This window comes from Haliotis cracherodii, unplaced genomic scaffold, assembly GCF_022045235.1.
Source record: "Haliotis cracherodii isolate W230 unplaced genomic scaffold, xgHalCrac1.p SCAF_2, whole genome shotgun sequence".
Lineage (NCBI taxonomy): Eukaryota > Metazoa > Mollusca > Gastropoda > Lepetellida > Haliotidae > Haliotis > Haliotis cracherodii.
In genome coordinates, this window is record NW_027266275.1 from 42,586,168 (window position 1) to 42,608,912 (window position 22,745).

The 22,745-nt window shown below is 38.8% G+C and overlaps 1 protein-coding gene across 1 annotated transcript in view; it reads right to left on the bottom strand.

The window, feature by feature from the left end:
* Nucleotides 1-20,019, bottom strand: part of LOC139468126 (serine-rich adhesin for platelets-like) — a 53,796-nt gene extending 33,777 nt beyond the window's left edge. Inside the window, exons 1-2 of the mRNA XM_071249884.1 lie at nt 19,910-20,019; nt 4,496-4,636 (exon numbers count right to left, since the gene is read on the bottom strand). Of these exons, the coding sequence (XP_071105985.1) occupies nt 4,496-4,636; nt 19,910-19,924 (156 nt within the window). The 5' untranslated portion in view covers nt 19,925-20,019. The remainder of the gene's footprint in view (nt 1-4,495; nt 4,637-19,909) is intronic.
* Nucleotides 20,020-22,745: the final 2,726 nt, after the last annotated feature.

Sequence of the window (22,745 nt, forward strand, 5' to 3'; positions counted from 1 at the left end):
GCAACTACAACGCAGAACTGAAGCAATCTCATGAGAGCGAGAGATATTTACAAACACTTTATTAAACTAAACCAGAAAGTCACACGCATCACATTCGGTTTGCACTCTATATGCATAGAGCTTCTACAGATATATTATAATCGAGCTATATCCATATACAATGTACGACTACCAATCAATAGATCTAGAGTCCCCATGAGCGTGACGCACCTGACCACTTACGCAACTTTCAAGTTGATTTAACATAAATGGATAAGCGTGGTCAGTTTGAAATGAAGTCAGTTTAAACTATCTGGACAGATATCTTGACTTACTTGGGATGATCCGCTTGTGCCATCAGTGTCCAGAAGCGTATTTTGTGGCACTGTTTCGGGAGTCGTTTGTTCACGACTGCACAACCAGATCACTCAAAGGGACCATTTCTGATACAAATCATTTGAAAACTCCGCAGAAGAGTGACTGATTTCTGATTATGTGGTCCAAAATAGCTCAAATGTGAACAATAACATTCCCTATCTCAAGCATAAAACGCTGGGAGTAGATCACGGTTGTCTTTTCTTATTCCGGTGGTGACCTTGCCCTTCGTTCGAAGCTGTCACTGACATAGCAGACTTGAGTTTGTTGATTTTCATGTCTTCAGTATAGGGTGGTAGAGTTAACATGAATGCCTATGGCAAACACTCTAATTTCCCTCTTCCAAAATTGTACTGACATGATATTAATTCAGCTGATAGATCGAGGAAACCATACCATTTTGATTGCACAGCCGGGACACCGCCGGTGTACAGATTGATGTACAGACTGGTGTACAGACTGATGTACAGATTGGTGTACAGACTGATGTACGGATTGATGTACAGACTGGTGTACAGATTGATGTACAGATTGGTGTACAGATTGGTGTACAGACTGATGTACAGACTGGTGTACAGACTGATGTACAGATTGGTGTACAGACTGATGTACAGACTGATGTACAGATTGATGTACAGACTGGTGTACAAACTGATGTACAGACTAGTGTACAGACTGATGTACAGACTGATGTACAGACTGTGTACAGACTGGTGTACAGACTGGTGTACAGATTGGTGTACAGACTGGTGTACAGACTGGTGTACAGACTGGTGTACAGAATGGTGTACAGACTGGTGTACAAACTGATGTACAGACTGGTGTACAGACTGGTGTACAGACTGGTGTACAGACTGATGTACAGACTGGTGTACAGAATGGTGTACAGACTGGTGTACAAACTGATGTACAGACTGGTGTACAGACTGGTGTACAGATTGGTGTAGAGACTGGTGTACACACTGGTGTACAGAATGGTGTACAGACTGGTGTACAGATTGGTGTACAGACTGGTGTACAGACTGGTGTACAGACTGGTGTACAGACTGGTGTACAGACTGATGTACAGACTGGTGTACAAACTGATGTACAGACTGGTGTACAGATTGGTGTACAGATTGGTGTTCAGACTGGTGTACAGTCTGATGTACAGATTGGTTTACAGATTGGTGTACAGACTGATGTACAGAATGGTGTACAGATTGGTGTACAGACTGGTGTACAGTCTGATGTACAGATTGGTGTACAGACTGATGTACAGATTGGTGTACAGACTGAAGTACAGACTTGTGTACAGACTGATGTACAGACTGGTGTACAGACTGATGTACAGATTGGTGTACAGACTGATGTACAGACTTGTGTACAGATTGATGTACAGACTGGTGTACAGACTAACATCACAAGTACCTATAAACATGATAAAGGTATTGGTTTATGAACCAGAGCATACTTGTCTTCAATTAATTCAACCCCACACACACTGGACATTGTTGACATGCTGTATATCATTTACAACCACCTGCCATACCTGTGTTGGTGTCGAGGCTGGTAGGACTGCCTGACTGCCTCTGCATAATGCTGGCTTCGCATACCACTACCAAGCCACACTCACTTCAACAACCCACACAATAGCAGTGTAGATAAAGCCATATTGCACTAAGGGAGAAATACCAACAGTCAGTGCCTCACACTCGACTTCAAGAATTGCTCCATTCATTGATCAACCAAGGACATTTTGATTGCTTAAATATCGCTGAAATGAAGTCCACTCCAGTCCAGAAATGATTAGTTGTAATCCTAGAATCCAGTTCCATTGTCAGACTGTGCACACACCAATAAACATACATGGGCACATCAATATATCATTGGACTGTTCCATGAGATAAGGTAACTTGAAGAGAGACATTTCGTTTTAGATTTATTAAGTTTGTGGTGGGATTTCTCGAGACAGGTCAAAACAAGATTCAGTGTTGTATAAGTCCATAAACAATTATCACATACAGGTCAAACCTTCGTCAATATCCCAGTCTAACTGACCACATGATGAAGCAGGGGTGAGTTGAATTACAGACTAAGGCAGGTTAACTAACATCAGTAGCAGCAGCAACAATCCATACCTCCAGGACATCACATCATTCACTTCACAGTCTCCCCATAGGGTCACCCTCTTCACAGTCTCCCCATAGGGTCACCCACTTCACAGTCTCCCCATAGGGTCACCCATTTCACAGTCTCCCCATAGGGGCACCCACTTCACACTCTCCCCATAGGGGCACCCACTTCACACTCCACACTTCCATCTATATGACAGTGAGTCTAGACCAGGGGCCTGTTCCACGAAGTTATCCTTGCGCTTGATTGCCGTAAGTCTATGTTTAGGTATAAAATATGGGCATTACTTTCTGCCTTAGCGCTAAGATCACTTTGTTGAAGTGGGCTCTGAAAATCTACTGTTTGGTAGAGGTGTAACGATACGGGAGGGTCAAGATACGATACGTATCACGATACAGTTTTTACTGGTACAAGCTAAGCCAAGTTGATGCCTTTCTGCTCTCTAAAAAATGTGACAAGTACAGTTGAAGAAGATATAAGGTGTTTATTTACTGTTGTAGCAAATTGTCAGCAATACAGTATGTTTTACTGAAACAACAAACTGGCTTTGAAACTGTTAAACGTATTTCATGTATTTTCTTGAGTATAGTGCGCACCAATGTATAATGCGCACCCCCCCTCTAGCGGGTTCAATATTTTGGTAAAAAAGAAATTTGAATATTATGCGCAGAAAAAAATTACACCATACCCCTTTACCCCTCCGGCAAAGGAACGGGTGATGAGAAACTTCATCAGTACAAATTCGAAATTTGAGATAAAAAATCACCTCACATGTTGATTTACCGTTTAAATTGTATTTTTTGTTCAGCTAGGCATTGTTTTATATCCAGGGATTAAGATTACCTTGTGTATTTTCTCGTAAACTAAGCCGGACACAGCAATCAGCTGTACACACGTTTTCTTGGAATCGACCGGTGATTCGGTCAAGACACACCCAATGATATAACTTTACAGGATTTTAATGCAAGGATTGGCAAAAGTTGTATCTGAAACTATATTTTTATCAGGAATAATATATTCCAATATCTTGTTAATTTAGATGCAGCTTTTACTAAACATATTTAAAATATTAATAACCCTAAGCGAAGCAGCTGATCGCTATTGCCGGGTATTATTTTTTACATGGGACCAGTCTGACCAGTCACCGTCAAGGCTCCTGTGCACATGATTGCATGATCGCGAGAATTACGTGTTGACATAGAATCGTCCAACAAAAACAAATATGACTTTTAAAGAATCAAAGTATGGCATTTATGATATATGTATCCATTCTCTGTCAACTAAAGTTCGTTTCAAGGCGTCAATAGCGGTAATCTGACCGTGGTTGCTGTTAATAACGGTGAGTTGTGCGATCTTCCGATTGCTTCACACACAATTTCACCGAAATTAATTAAAACAATATTAAAAGGAATTTTGAATAAAATTAATGAAATGAGTTACAAACATAAGTCCAGATATACAAAGAACACTTTTTATAGCCAGACAGTGTAATTACATGAATAATTTGCCAACTTCAGTATGGATTTGTTGACATGGTATTTCCGGTGTAACGTGCTCACGGTAATGTCTTTCCATGGGGGAAAAAACATCAAAACTCATTAATTCATGTATAATGCGCACCCCCTTCTACACAGCTGTGTTATTTTGGAAAAAAAGTGAGCACTTTACTCAAGAAAATATGGTAAGTAAAACTGTGTTATGAAAATATCGTATATATCGCGATACATGCTTTCCAAATCGATGCATCGAATCGTGGGCTGTGCATCGGGATACAATACTGTATCGCCGTATCGTTAGACCACTACTGTATTTGATAGGTAGTGTATATACATGTAGTGCCTATATTTTATAGATAGCGTATATAGTGCCTGTATTTGATAGATAGCGTATATTGTGCCTGTATTTTACAGGTAGTGTATACATAAAGTGCCTTTAATTTATAGGTAGTGTATATATATGCAACTACATTTCATTAATAGCGTTGTCGTTGCATGTTCTAGTGAAGTGAGCAGCTGACAGTCCTCACCTGAACATTTCCCACCAGTCCAGCTGTGTTGGTGAGGATGTCGATGAGTTCACACAGCACACGTCCATTCTGTACGGCAGACACCCCCTCCACATAGTGGCCCACCTCACTCAGGACAGAATTGGCCCAGTTCAAATATACCTGTCAACCAATCAGAAACAACAATACACTTATGATTAAGTAAACACTTACTTTGCAAGCAATACCAATGGTGCTTGACAGGGAGACAAACAATAGCCTGCAGACTGTAGTGTGATGGTAGACAGAGAATGGAACATAAATACTTCAGCTCAAATCACTCTCAAGTGGATGTGGGCTTTACGTTGGAACACAAATGTAGGATAGTAAATCCTGACACTGGTGATATTTACTAGGTCACATATGCTAGGAGTAATGGGGTTAGATATGACGTTTACTGAAACAGTCCGGCGCCTACAGACAAGTCAACATGATGCAATGACATAAATCTCTTGTAGGACCTACAAATAACATGAGGAATTTGTCATAGAAAATTACCTATCTAAAAAGTTCTTTGCCTTTTTAATCTATAACACAATACATTTATTACACTTTTCAAGCCTATGAGGCAAGTGTTTTGTTAGGTAGTGTTGACATGTAGGTTGAGGACAATTCATAGTGCCTCCCAAAAATATATAGCAAAAGATTAATACCCAACTTGGTAGTGATGTTAACAGTACATGGTCATGATAACATTTAGTTATTACTGATCTAATAAATGTTCAGTTTTGAGATGATGGGGTATGCAGGTGGTCAGACTTTAAAGAGATGGAAAAATACCTGTGCCTTAGTGTAAACACGGACAAACAAACAATAATTGATGACTCAGCATCACCAAAGTCCTAACAAAGATATCGTAGTTTACTAATATTTTGAACACTGGTGACAGAGACAGACAGCAGACGCATACAGACACTAAACAGACAGACAGACAGACAAACACACCTGATTCCTGTGAGTCACACGTAGGGCCATCAGACAACACACTGACTGTCAAGTATTGATTGATTATAGGACATACTACACACAGAGAAGCTTGCTAGTGATTGGGGTGGGAGGTGGTGAGGTCCCTCCTCTGCACAGGGTGCTGCTACTGCTGCAGACATGTAAAGCTAGGCATATGCAGCAACCACAAATGTTCCAGTAAACCTGGACAGTCTAACAGAGAAACTCTATCAATTACCCTGGGCAGTTACACCATGACTAAATTCTTAATACTGATATAGCAAATAAGAGTTTCAAAATACAATAATATGACTCTGACAACATGGCAGCCATATTGTCTTGTGTGTCACAGCATGTTAACTCCTGCACTACATCAAGTACATAGCATATAGCTTACGAAGCCAATGGCCAAAGTTGGTTGCAGATGAGGACTTCTCTTGGACCATATCATCAATAATCCTATGTTTGCATATTTCAGTTTAGCACTGTCAAATCTACAGTGATCTGTATTATAGCCATCTGTGAGATACAAGACAATTTTACATCAAGGCAAGAGATAACAAACATGTTCCAAACTGGGTAAATTACGAGTCTTGTGGGACAACAAGTTCAATTAGAAGTGAAACATGAGTGCATTAACAGAGCATGGTGGTATGATGATCTAACTGTGGATAATGATGACTTTGTCTGAGCTAGGGTTGTGCTCTGAAAGATTTTGGCTGCCAATAAAAATGCCCACCTGAAGTTGACAATAGTGCTCTGTTATCTCCTAGAAGTAGAAGGAAGCCAGGGGCTGCAGACTTTTTGGCCAATCAGACATTTGTATCTGGTAGGGCTGGGACAGGGTAACATGGGTACCCAGGTCGGGTGGGTACTGACTAGGACCCGGGTACCCACAGGACTACCCGGACCTATGGTTAGTCACGTGATATATTGTTTAATGACAAAATTATCTAGAACTCCATGGTTACACTACAAGTCACTAATGTTCACATTTCTTTCTGACTATGCACCCATTCCTTTTTCTGACATAGGACTTTTTCATATGGTTGAATAAAGATATAACTTAATTCAACTTCAGTAATACATGTATCTAAATACATTTTGCCAGGGCTGTGTTAAACATGTTCGCAATCGGACATTTTGAGACATCTCCTGAGACCTACAGTGGGTACCCCTTTAGGGTCAGGTAAGGGGGGGGGGGGGGGGGGGGGGTATCCAGGTAGTAATTTGGGACTCATCCCAGCCCTAGTATCTGGTCATGTCCACCTCATATTTGACAGTTACTGTTGGACATCCATGTATGCAAAAATAAATTAAAATAAAATAAAGGATCACTTTCATAACAAATACCATATTTTCTTGCGTGTAGTGTGCACTTCTTGCCATTAAACACACCACATTGTGTTTTGATGTTTTTTCCCTAAAGCTAACTATAGACATTACCATGAGCATGTAACACTGGAAATACCATGTCAACAAATCCATACTGAATTAACCAATTTAATACTGTGATAATACTGTCTGGTTATAAAAAGTCTTCATTTTATATGCACTTATGTTTGTAACCAATTTTATAAAATATATTCAAATTTCATTCAATATTGTTTACATTAATCTTGCGAAATTGTGTGTGAAGTGACTCCCTGTTATTGACAGCAACCACATCCAGATTACCGATATTGATGCCTTGAAATGAACTTTAGTTTACAGAGAATGAATACCTATATCATAAATGCCACACTCAGACTCATTTAATTCCTATTTGTTGTAGTTTGACTATTATATGTCAACATTACATTTTCACAGGTCTGCAGGAAGTCTTAACAGTGGCGGGTCAAATTGTTCCATACATAAACAATATCCGGCAATAGCAATCAGTTATGGTTATTATTATTTTAAATACATATGGTAAAAACTCCAAGTGATGACACAATATTAGAACATATTATTCTGATAAAATAATAGTTTCAAATACAATACTTCCAATCGTTGCATCAATATTCTTTGAAGTTATATTTTTTAACGGAAGCAAAGTTAGAATGGTTGAAAATGTGTGTGTTAACATGGTTGCCATTTTTCAAGAAAATACATATGGTAATCATAATTTCTGCATATAAAACAATGCCTAGCAGAACAGGAAATACAGTTTAAATGGTAAATCATCATATAAACTAATATTTGATATCAAATTTCACATTGATATTGACCAATTTACATTTGTTATTACATTGTATCTACAATATACATTCGTTATTACATTGTATCTACATTAGAAGATCTCCCATTTCTCTAAATGAGCATGATGAGTCAATCCTCCCCCTGTGGAGTATCCTGTCCGAACTAGCTAGAGTGTGACACTCCAGAGAGTGCTGGTGAACACTGTTAGTCTCATGCAGTCCCAGATGTTTCTTAGAAACGATCCCTCTGTGGTGACTTTCTATGCCAAACAAGTAGAAGCATGCAAACACCTTAACTTCATAAACTACTTTGGGAAATATTGGCTTTTCCTTAACTATTAGATATGGGATTAAGTCTGGCATTGTAGGAGTTTCTAACAGGGACAATAACAAACAATCAGAGCCCACACTAGCCTATGTAAGTACATAATAGAGTCCTGATGAAACTTGTCTCTGGTTTTCAGTCTGCATACCCTGCTGTTCACAACCCAGGGTGGGAGTAATGCAAGGATTTATAGCATGTGTCTTTGTCAAACCTAAAATCATTTCGATTGATTCAGAAAAGACGCAGGTATAAGTTTGAGCTGCACTGTTCAAGTGAAAACATAACCAATATTTTCCCAATTGTTCTTACTGTCCAGGTACAGTATTCATAACAGATGCCAACATTATCCAGGTCAGTCATTGATACAGGTCTATAGAGGTGTAGACAGGCTGTCAGTCATTGATACATGTCTATAGAGGTGTAGACAGGCTGTCAGTCATTGATACAGGTCCATAGAGGTGTAGACAGGCTGTCAGTCATTGATACAGGTCTATAGAGGTGTAGACAGGCTGTCAGTCATTGATACAGGTCTATAGAGGTTTAGACAGGCTGTCAGTCATTGATACAGGTCTAGTAGATGTGTAAGACAAGGATGTCAGTCATTGATACCGGTCTATTAGAGGTGTAGACAGGTGGTCGGTCAGTCATTGATACAGGTCTAGTAGAGGTGTAGACAGGGCTGTCAGTTATTGATACATGTCTATAGAAATGTAGAGAGGCTGTCAGTCATTGATACAGGTCTAGTAGATGTGTAAGACAGGGATGTCAGTCATTGATACAGGTCTATAGAAATGTAGACAGGCTGTCAGTCATTGATACAGGTCTATAGAGGTTTAGACAGGCTGTCAGTCATTGATACAGGTCTAGTAGATGTGTAAGACAAGGATGTCAGTCATTGATACCGGTCTATTAGAGGTGTAGACAGGTGGTCGGTCAGTCATTGATACAGGTCTAGAAGAGGTGTAGACAGGGCTGTCAGTTATTGATACATGTCTATAGAAATGTAGAGAGGCTGTCAGTCATTGATACAGGTCTAGTAGATGTGTAAGACAGGGATGTCAGTCATTGATACATGTCTATAGAAATGTAGACAGGCTGTCAGTCATTGATACAGGTCTATAGAGGTGTAGACAGGCTGTTAGTCATTGATACAGGTCTAGTAGATGTGTAAAGGGGCATTCACACGGTATAACTAGTTGTATACAATTTGTTCGTCGCATCGTGTGAACGGGCAAGTCGGTCCAACGTGAGTTTATTACGAAACAGGACATGCTCTATTTTCATGCGACAAGTAGTATGAACGCAGCCAAGCAAAACACGTATGAAAATCACGTGACATTTACACGTCAATTTGTAAACAAAAATGGGGACTCCGATTCACGTTGGTAACTTCTGCTTTTCGGTATCCTAAGTGTCACCACTCAATAAAGGACCTATGAAAAGTAGGTACGTAGAATACCACTGTACCAAATTATATATTTTGACATTTGCATCAGTCTAATTCTCCAGGTTAAACTGTTCATAGTGTTTTTTGAAACGACAGGCTATGTGACTGTACACTGTAGTGTAGACCAAGATGAGATTAGGTCCATAATACATTTCTAAAACTTAAAATACATCATACACACAAATACACGTCACAGGTTTAGATTCTGTGGGAAAGTATCTATTATGTGATGCCATTAACAACTATTTTAGGCAAAGCATATGTATCACTAACGACATCTGAAAATAGTGTACAGCGAAAATATTGCCATTTTCGCATTTTACCAATTCACTGTTCTAAAAGTGATTATTTATTTAAATAAGGTATAGCTACATGAGAATTTCAATTATAAAAACATGGGTGTCTGCTCTTTGTCAAAACACCAATCATCATTCCGAAAAGACTCCAATAACCCTACATTCGTTTTCGAAACATAAAAACTCTGGACCGAACCGTTATGTTGATAGCGTTGGAAAATCACGGTTCTTTTCGCGTTAGACGAGTGCCTATCACATCACATGTATTTCACACTCAGCTATGATACATACATCCCTGAATTCATCATACCATTAAGAATCAATTGACATTTTGTCACTAATACAAACGGTCCAAATGAAATCAGCCGCAATATTCAAGTGTGAAACCAAATCCTGTGCTCTGAAACCTACCATTGGGCCTTCTCATTTAAAAAAAAAGTAAAAAAAGCAAACTTCTAGTTTTACTTAACATTTTCTACTATTCCGAGAGATTTAGTCGTCAATTTGTTGCCTACATTAGCTCGGATTATTACAAATATGCAATCCTTGCAAGGATTGAGGAATAAATTATAAGAGTCTAGATACTTTTTTTGAAAATTTCAACAGAAATCATTCCACGTGACGCCATGATATTGACGCAAAATCACACACACTGACGACGGTATTGGTCTGGCTTTCCACGTAGTATCAAGGCGAGAATGGAAACATAAAAACAAACAGAACTTGTTGATTTCAGATTGATTCTGATTACTTAACTTACGTAACTCATTTGATCCCGGGATCACGGTAAAATCTACTCCAAACATTCCACATACTGCTATCAGTGAACTCGCTATGTTATGATGGGAGATTACCAGTAGTGATGTCATATTAGTATACGTCAACATCAACATTGTTGTACATATTTGTTATTTCCTTTGAGGTGCAGGTGAACTAGTACACAATGCATTCAGCAGGGATGTGAGCAGGTTTTCCCTAAAAAAGAGGAAAAGTCCCCCCCCAGAAATTTTTTAAACATTTGATTGCATTTTAAGCAATTTCGTGCAGTTTGGACAACATTCACACCAAGAAATGTAATAAGTCAATGGCAAAAGTCAATAAGTCAAATAAACAAGATGGCAGATGCAATAAAATTTCGAAGTTAAATCGGTAATTTTAAAAAATCGGGCATCGCTTCCGCGCACCTGGCTACCCGCCAGGTCTAGGAGCAATACTGCCATAAACTTCAACCCCCATCCCCCAGACACAAGGACAACTGTCACAAGTGTGCAAATGTCTGACACTTTCCCCATGTTGAAGCATATTGAAAAAAACTTACCTTGTACTTACTTACCTTTTGTTGAAAAAAACAAAACTCCATTGCAAACATGACATTTATACAACATATATCCCCATGTTATCGGTTTTTGGAAGCTGAAGAAACATTCACAGTTTTCTCGCTAATTACATGAACAACTGTAACACTACTCATTCACTTACAGGCTAAAAGACAACTTTATCTTAAAAACAAGCCATCATCTGACTCTGAGTATTTACAATTTCTGTGTGACGCCACACCCCACGTTATAGCGCAAGTATTCGTGATAGAAAACGTATGATGTCCGAAAACCTATGCTGCTGAAAGCTCTGATCGAAAACAGGACAATCCGCGACGATTGTCCGTTTTTCGATCATATTTTTCAGAGTGTTTTTAAAAAAATCTTTGATTATATTTTTACGCGGAAGATGATTTTTCCCGAGGACTACTGTATTAAAAAATGCGATTTTCCGCGTTTCCGCGGAGATTTCACATCCCTGATTCAGTTCATGAAGTAGTTTACAGTGTCAATCTTCAATTATAATTTGCATAGCTCTTCAATATCTTTTCACCCAGTAAAATAAAACACTGCTGCAAAATGGGTACATGTTTCTAATATAATCTAATATGCCATAGAAATTATGAAACTCATAAGAAAATTGATTTTCATCGTGTTATTCTTCCTGTAAGATGCTTTGTGAATGTACCACACTGCAGCATATACATATTTCCTTTGGGGAATTGTGAAATATTCATTGTGGCAAATTTATATAGATAGGTTAAATAAAACATGCCCTTCATTTCTTAAATTAAAGTAAATGTATACCTGAAGGAAATTCGTCACGTTATATTTTTATCAATGTATAACTCATGTGTGGACAACTATTTGTTTTACATTTGGATTTTATCATTTAATTGGTGGAACATTGACAGCTAAAGAGTGCCACAGGTGCACATTTCAAAATAGACCATTTGAGATTCCAGGGTGGAGGTGGGTCATGGTCTGTTGGGGTTGGGGTGTGCGTTGGTGGGTGGGGGTGGAGTGTGGGGTTGTGGAGCTGTTGTAGTGATAAGGCCAACATTGTGTTCTTTTAGTCAAAATTTTCTATACTATCAACGAATATTAGTGGTAATATGGTTGTTACTTTTTTGTGGTACCGATTTCTTATAAAGTAGGATATAAGCTAAAAGTATCTGGTTTCAACTGGCCAAAGGGCACTTTCAGGATTTTTATAGGTCATTCTTCTATATTATAACGAAATCTGAAATTCTGTGCTGATCCAAAGCAGATGACGGATACCGAGTTTTGCAATGACTTAGGTTAAGAATTGCTGAGTTATGTCCCTTTTTGTCTTTGAACATGTGGACATCGCCCTCGTGTTTTGACGTCAAAGCTGAAAATTTGTTTTCGCCACATAAAGCAAGTACGTTTTCGTATCGAATGTGTCACGTTATACATAATCGTACAATTCTTATATACAGGGATGTCAGTCACTGATACAGGTCTATAGAAATGTAGACAGACTGTAACTCATTGATACAGGTCTAGTAGAAATGTAGACAGGCTGTCAGTCATTGACACATGTCTACAGAAATGTAGACAGGGATGTCAGTCATTGATGCAGGTCTATAGAAATGTAGACAGGCTGTAACTCATTGATACAGGTCTATAGAAATGCAGACAGGCTGTCAGTCATTGATACAGCTATCGGGAGCGATCAACGGCATGGCCCGCGATCTGGAAGAATGTCAAAACGTATACTGACAATAAAAAGAAATGGGACATGCCTTGGTTTGGCAAGGAATGTAGAATCCAGCGTAAAAAGTTTTAAAAAGTTAAAAATAAAATTAGGAAATCAAATTCACCTTTAAATAGAGCTCATTACCGCCAAATGTCTAAGAATTACAAATGGTGTATTGATAAATTAATTAAAAGTTACAAAATACTATACATATCACCTTCCAGAAAAACAATAAACATTCGCCGAAATGATAGTAATAAAACAGAAATTACACCAGATATAGATAGTTTTTACACCTACTTCACTGAAATTAATGAACGTTCAACATATGATACAACCATTGATGACAACTGGCTAGGCAACCTTACATTAGATACTACAGATCTTAACACTGAGATTTCAGCCGAAGAAATTACATTTGCAATTAAAGGCCTGAAGAGGTATAAAGCTACAGGACAGAATTTTGTAGAGAATGATTATTTTATAGATGCTATTGACACCCTAGTTCCATTTCTTACAAATTTATATTACAAATGTTATATTATCTTCTGGACTGTTGCCAGATACATGGCTTACGGGGATTGTGAACCCAATCTATAAAGGAAAGGGCAATCGCCTAGGTCCTAATTCATACAGACTTATAACTATATTGAGTTGCTTTGGCAAACTTTTCACCCAAATATTAAATAACAGATTAACTAAATTTGTTGATGATAATAACATTTTAAATCCTACGCAAGCACGTTTTAGAAAAGGGTTTTCTACTTGTGATAACATCTTTGCAATGCAAATGTTGATGTAGATTTCACTAAAGCATTCGATAACGTATGGAGAGTTGGTCTATGGCATAAACTTCCAAAACGTTTGGAATTGAAGGAAAGTTTTTCACCCTGGTCAAGAATATGTACCACAACATCAAATCTAAAATTGGCATTAATAACCAGTTCTCTGGCGATTTCATTTGTCTTGATGGTTTATGACAGGGTGAAAACCTTTCCCCTCTCCTGTGTTCATTATTCCAAAATGTTCTTGAACAATACAATGAGTGTAAATGTGTTGACCTTGGAAATCTGATCAATACTAACCTAACTGTATTTTTGCAGCTCCCAATACTGCTCTATGCTGATGACACAGTTATAATAAGTGATAATCCTAAAGACCTACAAAAATCGTTAAATCAGTTTTCTGACTACAGTGATCTATGGAAGTTAAATGTTAATCGAACAAAAACAAAAGTTATGATCTTTGGTGCTGGTCCTGCAAACAAATTGAAATTATATTTCACTATCGGCTCCGACCCTATCGAAACTCTAGATTCATATAACTACCTTGGCCTAAAACTACACAGGAACAGACGATGTATATAAGCAGTCAATTCGCTGTCAGAAAACACAACTAAAGCCATGTTCAGCTTACTCACAAAGTCCCAAAATGTTACTATGCCATTAGATTGCCTCTTATCTTTGATGCAATCATCGTCCCTATACTATAATATAGTGTCGAGATCTGGGGAAATGAGAATCTAACTATTATAGAAAGAGTACATCTAAAATTTCTTAAATAAGCTACTGGACTGAAAAAAAACAACATTCCAAACTTTTTGCTGTATAGCAAACTGGGTAGGGAACCACTAAGTATTAAAGTTTATAAACGTGTTATCTCCTTTCGGCATAACCTTGCTTTCACAGAAGTGTATCATAAACTGTTCCAAATACTTGACAAATACATGTATACTATCCATATATAGAAGTTGAAAATGTCCCATGGTTAGAATTTATTAAGAATGTATTAGATAATTGTGGACTATCATATGTATTTCAAAACCCATCGGTATATTCCACCCCATGGCTTGCCTCAATGGTTGAAAATATATAAAAATCTCAATTCCGTCAGAAGTGGAAATCCACTGCTGAAAGAAGCTCCAAAGGGTCGCATTACAAGTACCTGAAGAATCAACCTTCATTTGAGAAATATCTATTGCTCTCAAAATCAATATTTCTCCCTATATTAAAATTCAGACCTTCTAACCATAGATTACCCGTGAAACTGGTCAATGGCTGAACATTCCCAGGGAAGACCGCCAGTGTCCACTCAGTGATTCTATTGCTGTGGGAGATGAATTTCACTATTTATTCCGATGTGAAGCTTTCCACCATCAGCGATATGAATTCCTAAATAAGCATTATCTTCAGTTTCCAAATATGTCCCAATTTAAGAAAATTATGACCACAAACAGTGTAAGAGATCTAAAAGGCCTATCTAAATTCTTTAACAATGTGTACAATACAATTGGTAAATTGTATTGGTATCCACGAATCCTATATTTTTGTATTCTTGTTAAATGCTGTCATTTTGAATATAATAAAGATTGTATATAATTGTATCTCATGTACCACCGTGGGTGCTTTTTCTGAGAATAAATGAGTTTTGACTTTGATACAAGTCTGTAGAGGTGTAGACAGGACTGTCAGTCATTGATACAGGTCTAGAGGATGTATAGACAGGGCTGTCAGTCATTGATTCAGGTCTAGTAGAAATGTAGACAGGCTGTCAGTCATTGATAAAGGTCTATTAGATGTGTAGACAGGGCTGTAAGTCATTGATACAGGTCTAGTAGAGGTGTAGACAGGGCTGTCAGTCATTGATACAGGTCAAGTAGAGGTGTAGACAGGGCTGTCAGTCATTGATACAGGTCTAGAGGATGTGTAGACAAGGCTGTCAGTCATTGATACATTCTATAGAAATGTAGACAGGGCTGTCAGTCATTGATACAGTTCTATGGAAATGTAGACAGGCTGTCAGTCATTGATATGGGTCTTGAGGATGTGAAGACAGGCTGTCAGTCATTGAAATGGGTCTAGAGGATGTGTAGACAGGCTGTCAGTCATTGATACAGGTCTATTAGATGTGTAGACAGGGCTGTCAGTCATTGATACAGGTCTATTAGATGTGTAGACAGGGATGTCAGTCATTGATACAGGTCTAGTAGAGGTGTAGACAGGGATGTCAGTCATTGATACAGGTCTAGAGGATGTGTAGACAGGGCTGTCAGTCATTGATACAGGTCTAGTAGAGGTGTAGACAGGGCTGTCAGTCATTGATACAGGTCTAGTAGAGGTGTAGACAGGGCTGTCAGTCATTGATACGGGTCTAGAGGATGTGTAGACAGGGTTGTCAGTCATTGATACATGTCTATAGAAATGTAGACAGGCTGTCAGTCATTGATATGGGTCTAGAGGATGTGTAGACAGGGATGTCAGTCATTGATACAGGTCTATAGAAATGTAGACAGGCTGTCAGTCATTGATATGGGTCTAGAGGATGTGTAGACAGGGCTGTCAGTCATTGATACATGTCTATAGAAATGTAGACAGGCTGTCAGTCATTGATATGGGTCTAGAGGATGTGAAGACAGGCTGTCAGTCATTGAAATGGGTCTAGAGGATGTGTAGACAGGCTGTCAGTCATTGATACAGGTCTATTAGATGTGTAGACAGGGCTGTCAGTCATTGATACAGGTCTATTAGATGTGTAGACAGGGATGTCAGTCATTGATACAGGTCTAGTAGAGGTGTAGACAGGGATGTCAGTCATTGATACAGGTCTAGAGGATGTGTAGACAGGGCTGTCAGTCATTGATACAGGTCTAGTAGAGGTGTAGACAGGGCTGTCAGTCATTGATACAGGTCTAGTAGAGGTGTAGACAGGGCTGTCAGTCATTGATACGGGTCTAGAGGATGTGTAGACAGGGTTGTCAGTCATTGATACATGTCTATAGAAATGTAGACAGGCTGTCAGTCATTGATATGGGTCTAGAGGATGTGTAGACAGGGATGTCAGTCATTGATACAGGTCTATAGAAATGTAGACAGGCTGTCAGTCATTGATATGGGTCTAGAGGATGTGTAGACAGGGCTGTCAGTCATTGATACATGTCTATAGAAATGTAGACAGGCTGTCAGTCATTGATATGGGTCTAGAGGATGTGTAGACAGGGCTGTCAGTCATTGATGTGTAGACAGGGATGTCAGTCATTGATACAGGTCTATAGAAATGTAGACAGGCTGTCAGTCATTGATATGGGTCTTAAGGATGTGTAGACAGGGATGTCAGTCATTGATACAGGTCTATACAAATGTTGACAGGCTGTCAGTCATTGATATGGGTCTAGAGGATGTGTAGACAGGCTGTCAGTCATTGATATGGGTCTATTAGATGTGTAGACAGGGCTGTCAGTCATTGATACAGGTCTAGTAGAGGTGTATACAGGGATGTCAGTCATTGATACAGGTCTAGAGGATGTGTAGACAGGCTGTCAGTCATTGATACAGGTCTAGAGGATGTGTAGACAGGGATGTCAGTCATTGATACAGGTCTATTAGATGTGTAGACAGGGCTGTCAGTCATTGATACAGGTCTATAGAGCTTTATCAAATCTACCAACTGAAGGAATAGATAAATACTAGAAACATTTTTAGAATATTAATGCCACATTTGACTTCACTTCATGCAACTTTCAATAAAGAAACAAATCTCCTAATATCTAAGCACTACATCAAGTAAAGTTGTAGTGCTATATGTCCTTGTGATATAAAATATACATGAAGACGTGGTGCTTGTGATGAGGTGGTGTATCCATCCTCAAGGGAATACTTGACAGTGCTCCAGATAAGTTTCAACCATAAGAGTACAGTACTTATCACTGTCAGAACTAATGAGTACCTGACATTCTTTGTCAAACTAATAAGAACTGTACTGATTGTTTGTAGAATTGATGAGTACTGGTATGATATTGCACTGCCATCATTCAAAGACCTTGTGCTGCACATTCAGAGTTTAGTACCAAGCTAATGTAAACATAACCAAGATGATTTTTAGCCAATGGCAATGCAGGATTGGGAGAAAATCCACTTAATGCTGACGCAAAACGACATTCAAGTTTAAGCAGAAGGAAATGTCAAATGTTAAAACAGAAGTTTAACAATGTTTTGGAGATCGCCTTTGAGGATAAATAGACAAGAGACAGTAACAATTATTCATGAGAGCGTAAAGTAATGTTTGCAGGCACATTTGATATGGTTGTAGTTTGCAATCTGTCCATATTTGACTAGATTTCATCGGTACAATACATTGATACAGTGTCTATCTTGAGCACTGTTTGAGAACCAAACAAAACATACTTAGTAAACTGGAGCTAACTGATTACAAGCTGAGGGAGAAATAGAAGTCAGAAAGTCAGGAAATAGTATTTTACAATTAAACCTGTTGTTTGGACTGGATACATGACATTCATACTGTGGCACAGAGTAAATACTAGGGAATTGTTACATCCTCAAATAGAATACATTAACTTGTTGCATATTTTCAAAACATTCTGTAACATGGTTTTTATAAACAATCTGCATCTTGAATAACAATGTTGAACAGCCCAGTGCAGTAGAAACTATTATTCACCTGTTAAATCGGAGAAAGAGAATTTGTTTAAAAATAACATTCATACTGAACTTCAAAGATCTAAAGTGTGGAGTATCATGAAACTTGTGTGCAAATACAAACAGCCTCCAGGGCAACAAGTGTGAATGTTAATCTGTGACATGCAAACATTGTGAGACGTTGGACGTAAAATTGACATCTGGTCGTGACAAGGCAAAAGCTGTTGTGTCAGACTAAGAAAAAACAGTTAAAAAAATATCAAATTCTACCTCCTTCTTTGTCATGATGGTGATATCAGCTCCTATTGTTTGTTGGCTTCCTTGAAAACAATCATGATGTAGGGGGTTATTTATGCATCCATGAACTCAAAGGGGAATGGCCTGAAGAAATAATCTAACACAAAAACGTACATCACACAAAGTAGGAGAAACAGTTTCAGTTTTAAGTGAGTGAGGGAGTGAGTTTTGTTCTACGCCGCTTTTAGCAATATTCCAGCAATATCACTTCAGTTTTAAAACTTTAAATGTCTTTGCACAAGGCCATTAAGCAGGGTCATATGTAAGATAAAATGCACAGTAAAATACATACATGAAGATGCAAACATCAACTAATGAAAGGACCCTATTACAACCCAAACCATTCACCAAATGGGAGATTTCATAAACATACCTGTGAAATATTTTCGACAATGATCAGGCCCACTAAATAGTTTAAAGTTAGTAAGCATCAGGTGAAATCAGTTCTGATTAACGGTTAAGAACAAGCAAGGATGTGATAGTGTTTATAATGAGCAGGTGACAATCATGGGATTTAAACTGTGATCAGTAAAAACAATCACCAGAAGGACCAAATGCAAAAAGGGAAGGACAATTAACATACAAGCACCAGACATGGAATACCTTGATGGTGTTCATGTTCCTATAACATAGATGGAGCAGAGGGCGTTGCTAGTTGTCAATTTCATCTTGTCATTTCCCCAACCTGTTAGCAGACATGTGTCAAATCAGCTGATCAACCAAATAGCACTTTACTCTTTTTCAGAAAAAGGCATTTGATGTCTGTAAACCTCTTTGTTATAACCTAAACAAGCGTGTAATTAGCTAGTATACAACAACAACGTCTCCCCAATTAAGCTATTGGTGAATGAGCGATGTGAGCATGCTGGGATTAAATCACCGCGTAGGTCACCTTTCTCTTATTACTGCCACAAACGTTTGACGAGACGCGTTTCTAGCCGTAAGCGTCCCTAGTTACGGGTTAAATTCTGCCTTAAGCTGGGCTTCCCTGATAAAACGAGTACCTAATTTTATCTTTGTTCCGCTAGATTATATTGGAAGTCCCGATAACGGCCATGGTCTTAAACCTTCTCGGACATAATGAGTGGGTGCTCCATACAAATGAATACACGAACTTCGAAATTTGTCGTGCAAAGGAAACGAAACGACCCGTTTCCTAATTTCAAAAATAAGTCAATATCCCGTTTTCTCCACATTGTTATACAGCAATTCTTGTAAATTGATTTATTGTAGTTTTATGTGTTGAGCCATTAAGCTTATCACGCACGCTATCAGGGAACCATTTACTCGGCCTTTCTCCTCGTTGTTTAGTATATGGTTGACAGGCCCAAGCTTGCAAGTCCTGGCAAAATTGAACCCGACACCACGTCAATCCAGTCTTAATCATCTGCCAAAACACAGTTTTCACGAAACAAATACAGAAATGCAAAATTACCTTCAGAATTGACATTCCGAACAAGCTCCTAGCCTCACGAGGACTCTGCCAGGTATAATCACATGATGACAAATTGAAAAGTGCTCTGAAAGAAATTGAACGCCGGCGGGCTTCTCTCGTCTCACAACAACACCCAAACAAAGGCTGCGTGTAAAACTGGGAATGCGACTGCCTGCGACGAATGGAGATTAACGGCACGACGAAACAACGGATCGTTGGCGCGATGCAATGTGCAAGGAAGGTGGTCCATACAAATTGCGAATCTTCACTGTTCATTAGGAGATAAATAAATAGTATGTTTTATTATTTTGTAACACTTATAAAAATCTATGTCAATAGGATTTATGCAGATTGGCTGCATCATAAATGATTGTTCATTGATCAGCAGTGTAGAGCTGTAAAATTTCAAGAAATTTATTTTGACCACGATTTCAGGGTTGACTAATAAGTTCAAAGCCTCGCGTACAAGGAATTGCGTAATAGCGAATTATTTTGTTGTGGATGTGAAATCATAGAGGTATAAATAAATTGAGTTAATTGAGCAAATTGTTTATCCGTGACAAGTTAGTACTATAAGCGGAGGTATGTGACGTTTGAAAAGACGACACATTGGAGGGACGTGCAGTGATCAAGTACCTGCAGACTGTTTGGTTTTTAAGTGGTGAACACAGGTTTCACCCATAGTCACAAATCGTTGCCAGAAACTTTCTGGATCAGCTTCAAACAGCTAGATTATGACGAGACAGGTTGAGTTTGTTGCTGATACTGTCTTCATTGTCAAGGTTTCTGTAATAAAGGAGTGTTTTCTCCACTGAGAAATGCCTACTGAATTAGCAATATGACGCTCAGTCATTCCTTGGTCGGTCATCACCACACTGTGGATTCTCTGAATCATGTCTGGTGTCACTAAACAGGGCATGGGCAGCTTTGAATGCTAGTTAGAAAAACGGAATCCCGATGTTCTATTAATGGAACACGTGTTCTTGCCTATAACATTAGTGTGCTGCTTATGATTATAGAACACAGCAGAACACATGCGTTCTCTCCTAGAACGCATGTGTTCATCAAATAGACCGTATATGTTTCAGAGCACCCATAAAATTAGCCATCAGAAAGCCATCAGAATACACGTAAATGTCCCCAATGCAAGTTATTTCCATGTATTAGCAATGAGTTGTATTTCAGTAATGTTTCTTGTTGTATTTAGTCAGACTACATATGAGTTATTATTAACACAAAGTATGCCATGTTAATAAACTATTTATCATTCATCAAACTCAAAATATAACCCTTCGTATACACATTTTCTGTTTTATTTACCAATCTACAAGCCTCTCTTCTTCTCAAAAATAAATATTCCGAAAACACAAATATGGTCGAATTTAAATTTGTCTAACAATATTCAGCACATAATCTCTGGAAATGTGCATGGACTTCTCCCAAGAGAGAACACACGCGTTCTACAACAGATCACAGGAGTTCAGCAATAGAACACGTGCTGCCCGAATTAGAACATTCATATTCTGTGGCAGATTTAGAGTGTAGACGGGGGTCGTCTTCAAGGCCACACTGCTGCCTGCCTGCCCACCTCTTTAATTTGTGGTGGCATAGGAAAGGGACACACTTCCCTAGTATTGTACTCATATGTTCGTGGGGGACCTTTTCCTGCAAGTACTTGATCACTGCACATTCCTCCAGTTTGTTCACTCTCCAAACGTCACAAACCAATGCTTATTTTACTGACTTGTCACAGTTGAAACAATTTGCTCATTTGTAATATACCTCTATGACACCATGTAATGGCCACACCAAATATTTCATTATTACACAGTTGCCTCTATGTGTCAAGGTTGCCGAGACACCTCTGCAGGACGGGAGGAGGAACACACACTGATCGGCACGTGCAACTTGGGGTCACCTCGCCGCACCAGCAGTTATGCACGACTTCCCGGTTTTGATAAAATAGCATGTACATACTAGCGGAAAAAGTAACTGTGCATCATATAAAGTGGTGTAAATGTTATAACAAGCAATCACGGTTTCAGCTTTGACAATACATGGGGTATCTAACACACCTTTCAAATTCTCAAAAATACTGGCCAGCCGTGAAGCTCGACTGGGCACTGATTGTCCGCCATTACGAGAGAGAGAGAGAGAGAGAGAGAGAGTAAATAAGTATATATGGGGTTATGCATGTTGAAGGGGATCAGGAGAGGTCTCTGCACCAGCTCATGACAGCCTCGAGGGTCCATGAAGGGACTACCCGATCATTATGCGCTTCAGACTTTTCAGTTGGTTAAAGGTCCCTTACAGGAGGTCTTAAACCTATTATTTGGCTTAAGTGTACTAAAGTCCTTAAGAAAAGGCAGAGATGCAATGAAGCTGAATTTGGTTTTAGCCCGCTATGGTGTATATGGCTGATTGAAGCTCATATGGACAGCTGGAACCCATGATGTGCACACTGACATCCCACCGTGACGCAATATTAGCTGACCCACTTTTGCCATACGCGGAGACAGATTAGAAGTTGCACGAAACACAACGCTGCATAAGTATTGATTTTGGTACCAAGAGGTTTTACTGTGTAAGGTGTCAAATTGCTATGAAACGTAAGGATATAGCCAAGGCATTTCAATATCTAGGGATAGTGAGTATAAGCGAGTCGTGTGTACTCCGTAAATTACGATTTATCAAAAAAAGGAGACTCAAAAATGCAGTCCGAAACACTCTTAATCCACATAAAAATGTTCTACACATCATCTGCAGATAATGCTTTGTACATCTTATCACGCAATGACAGCCGCAGAGATGTTTTCTTTAGATGTCAACTAGTTTT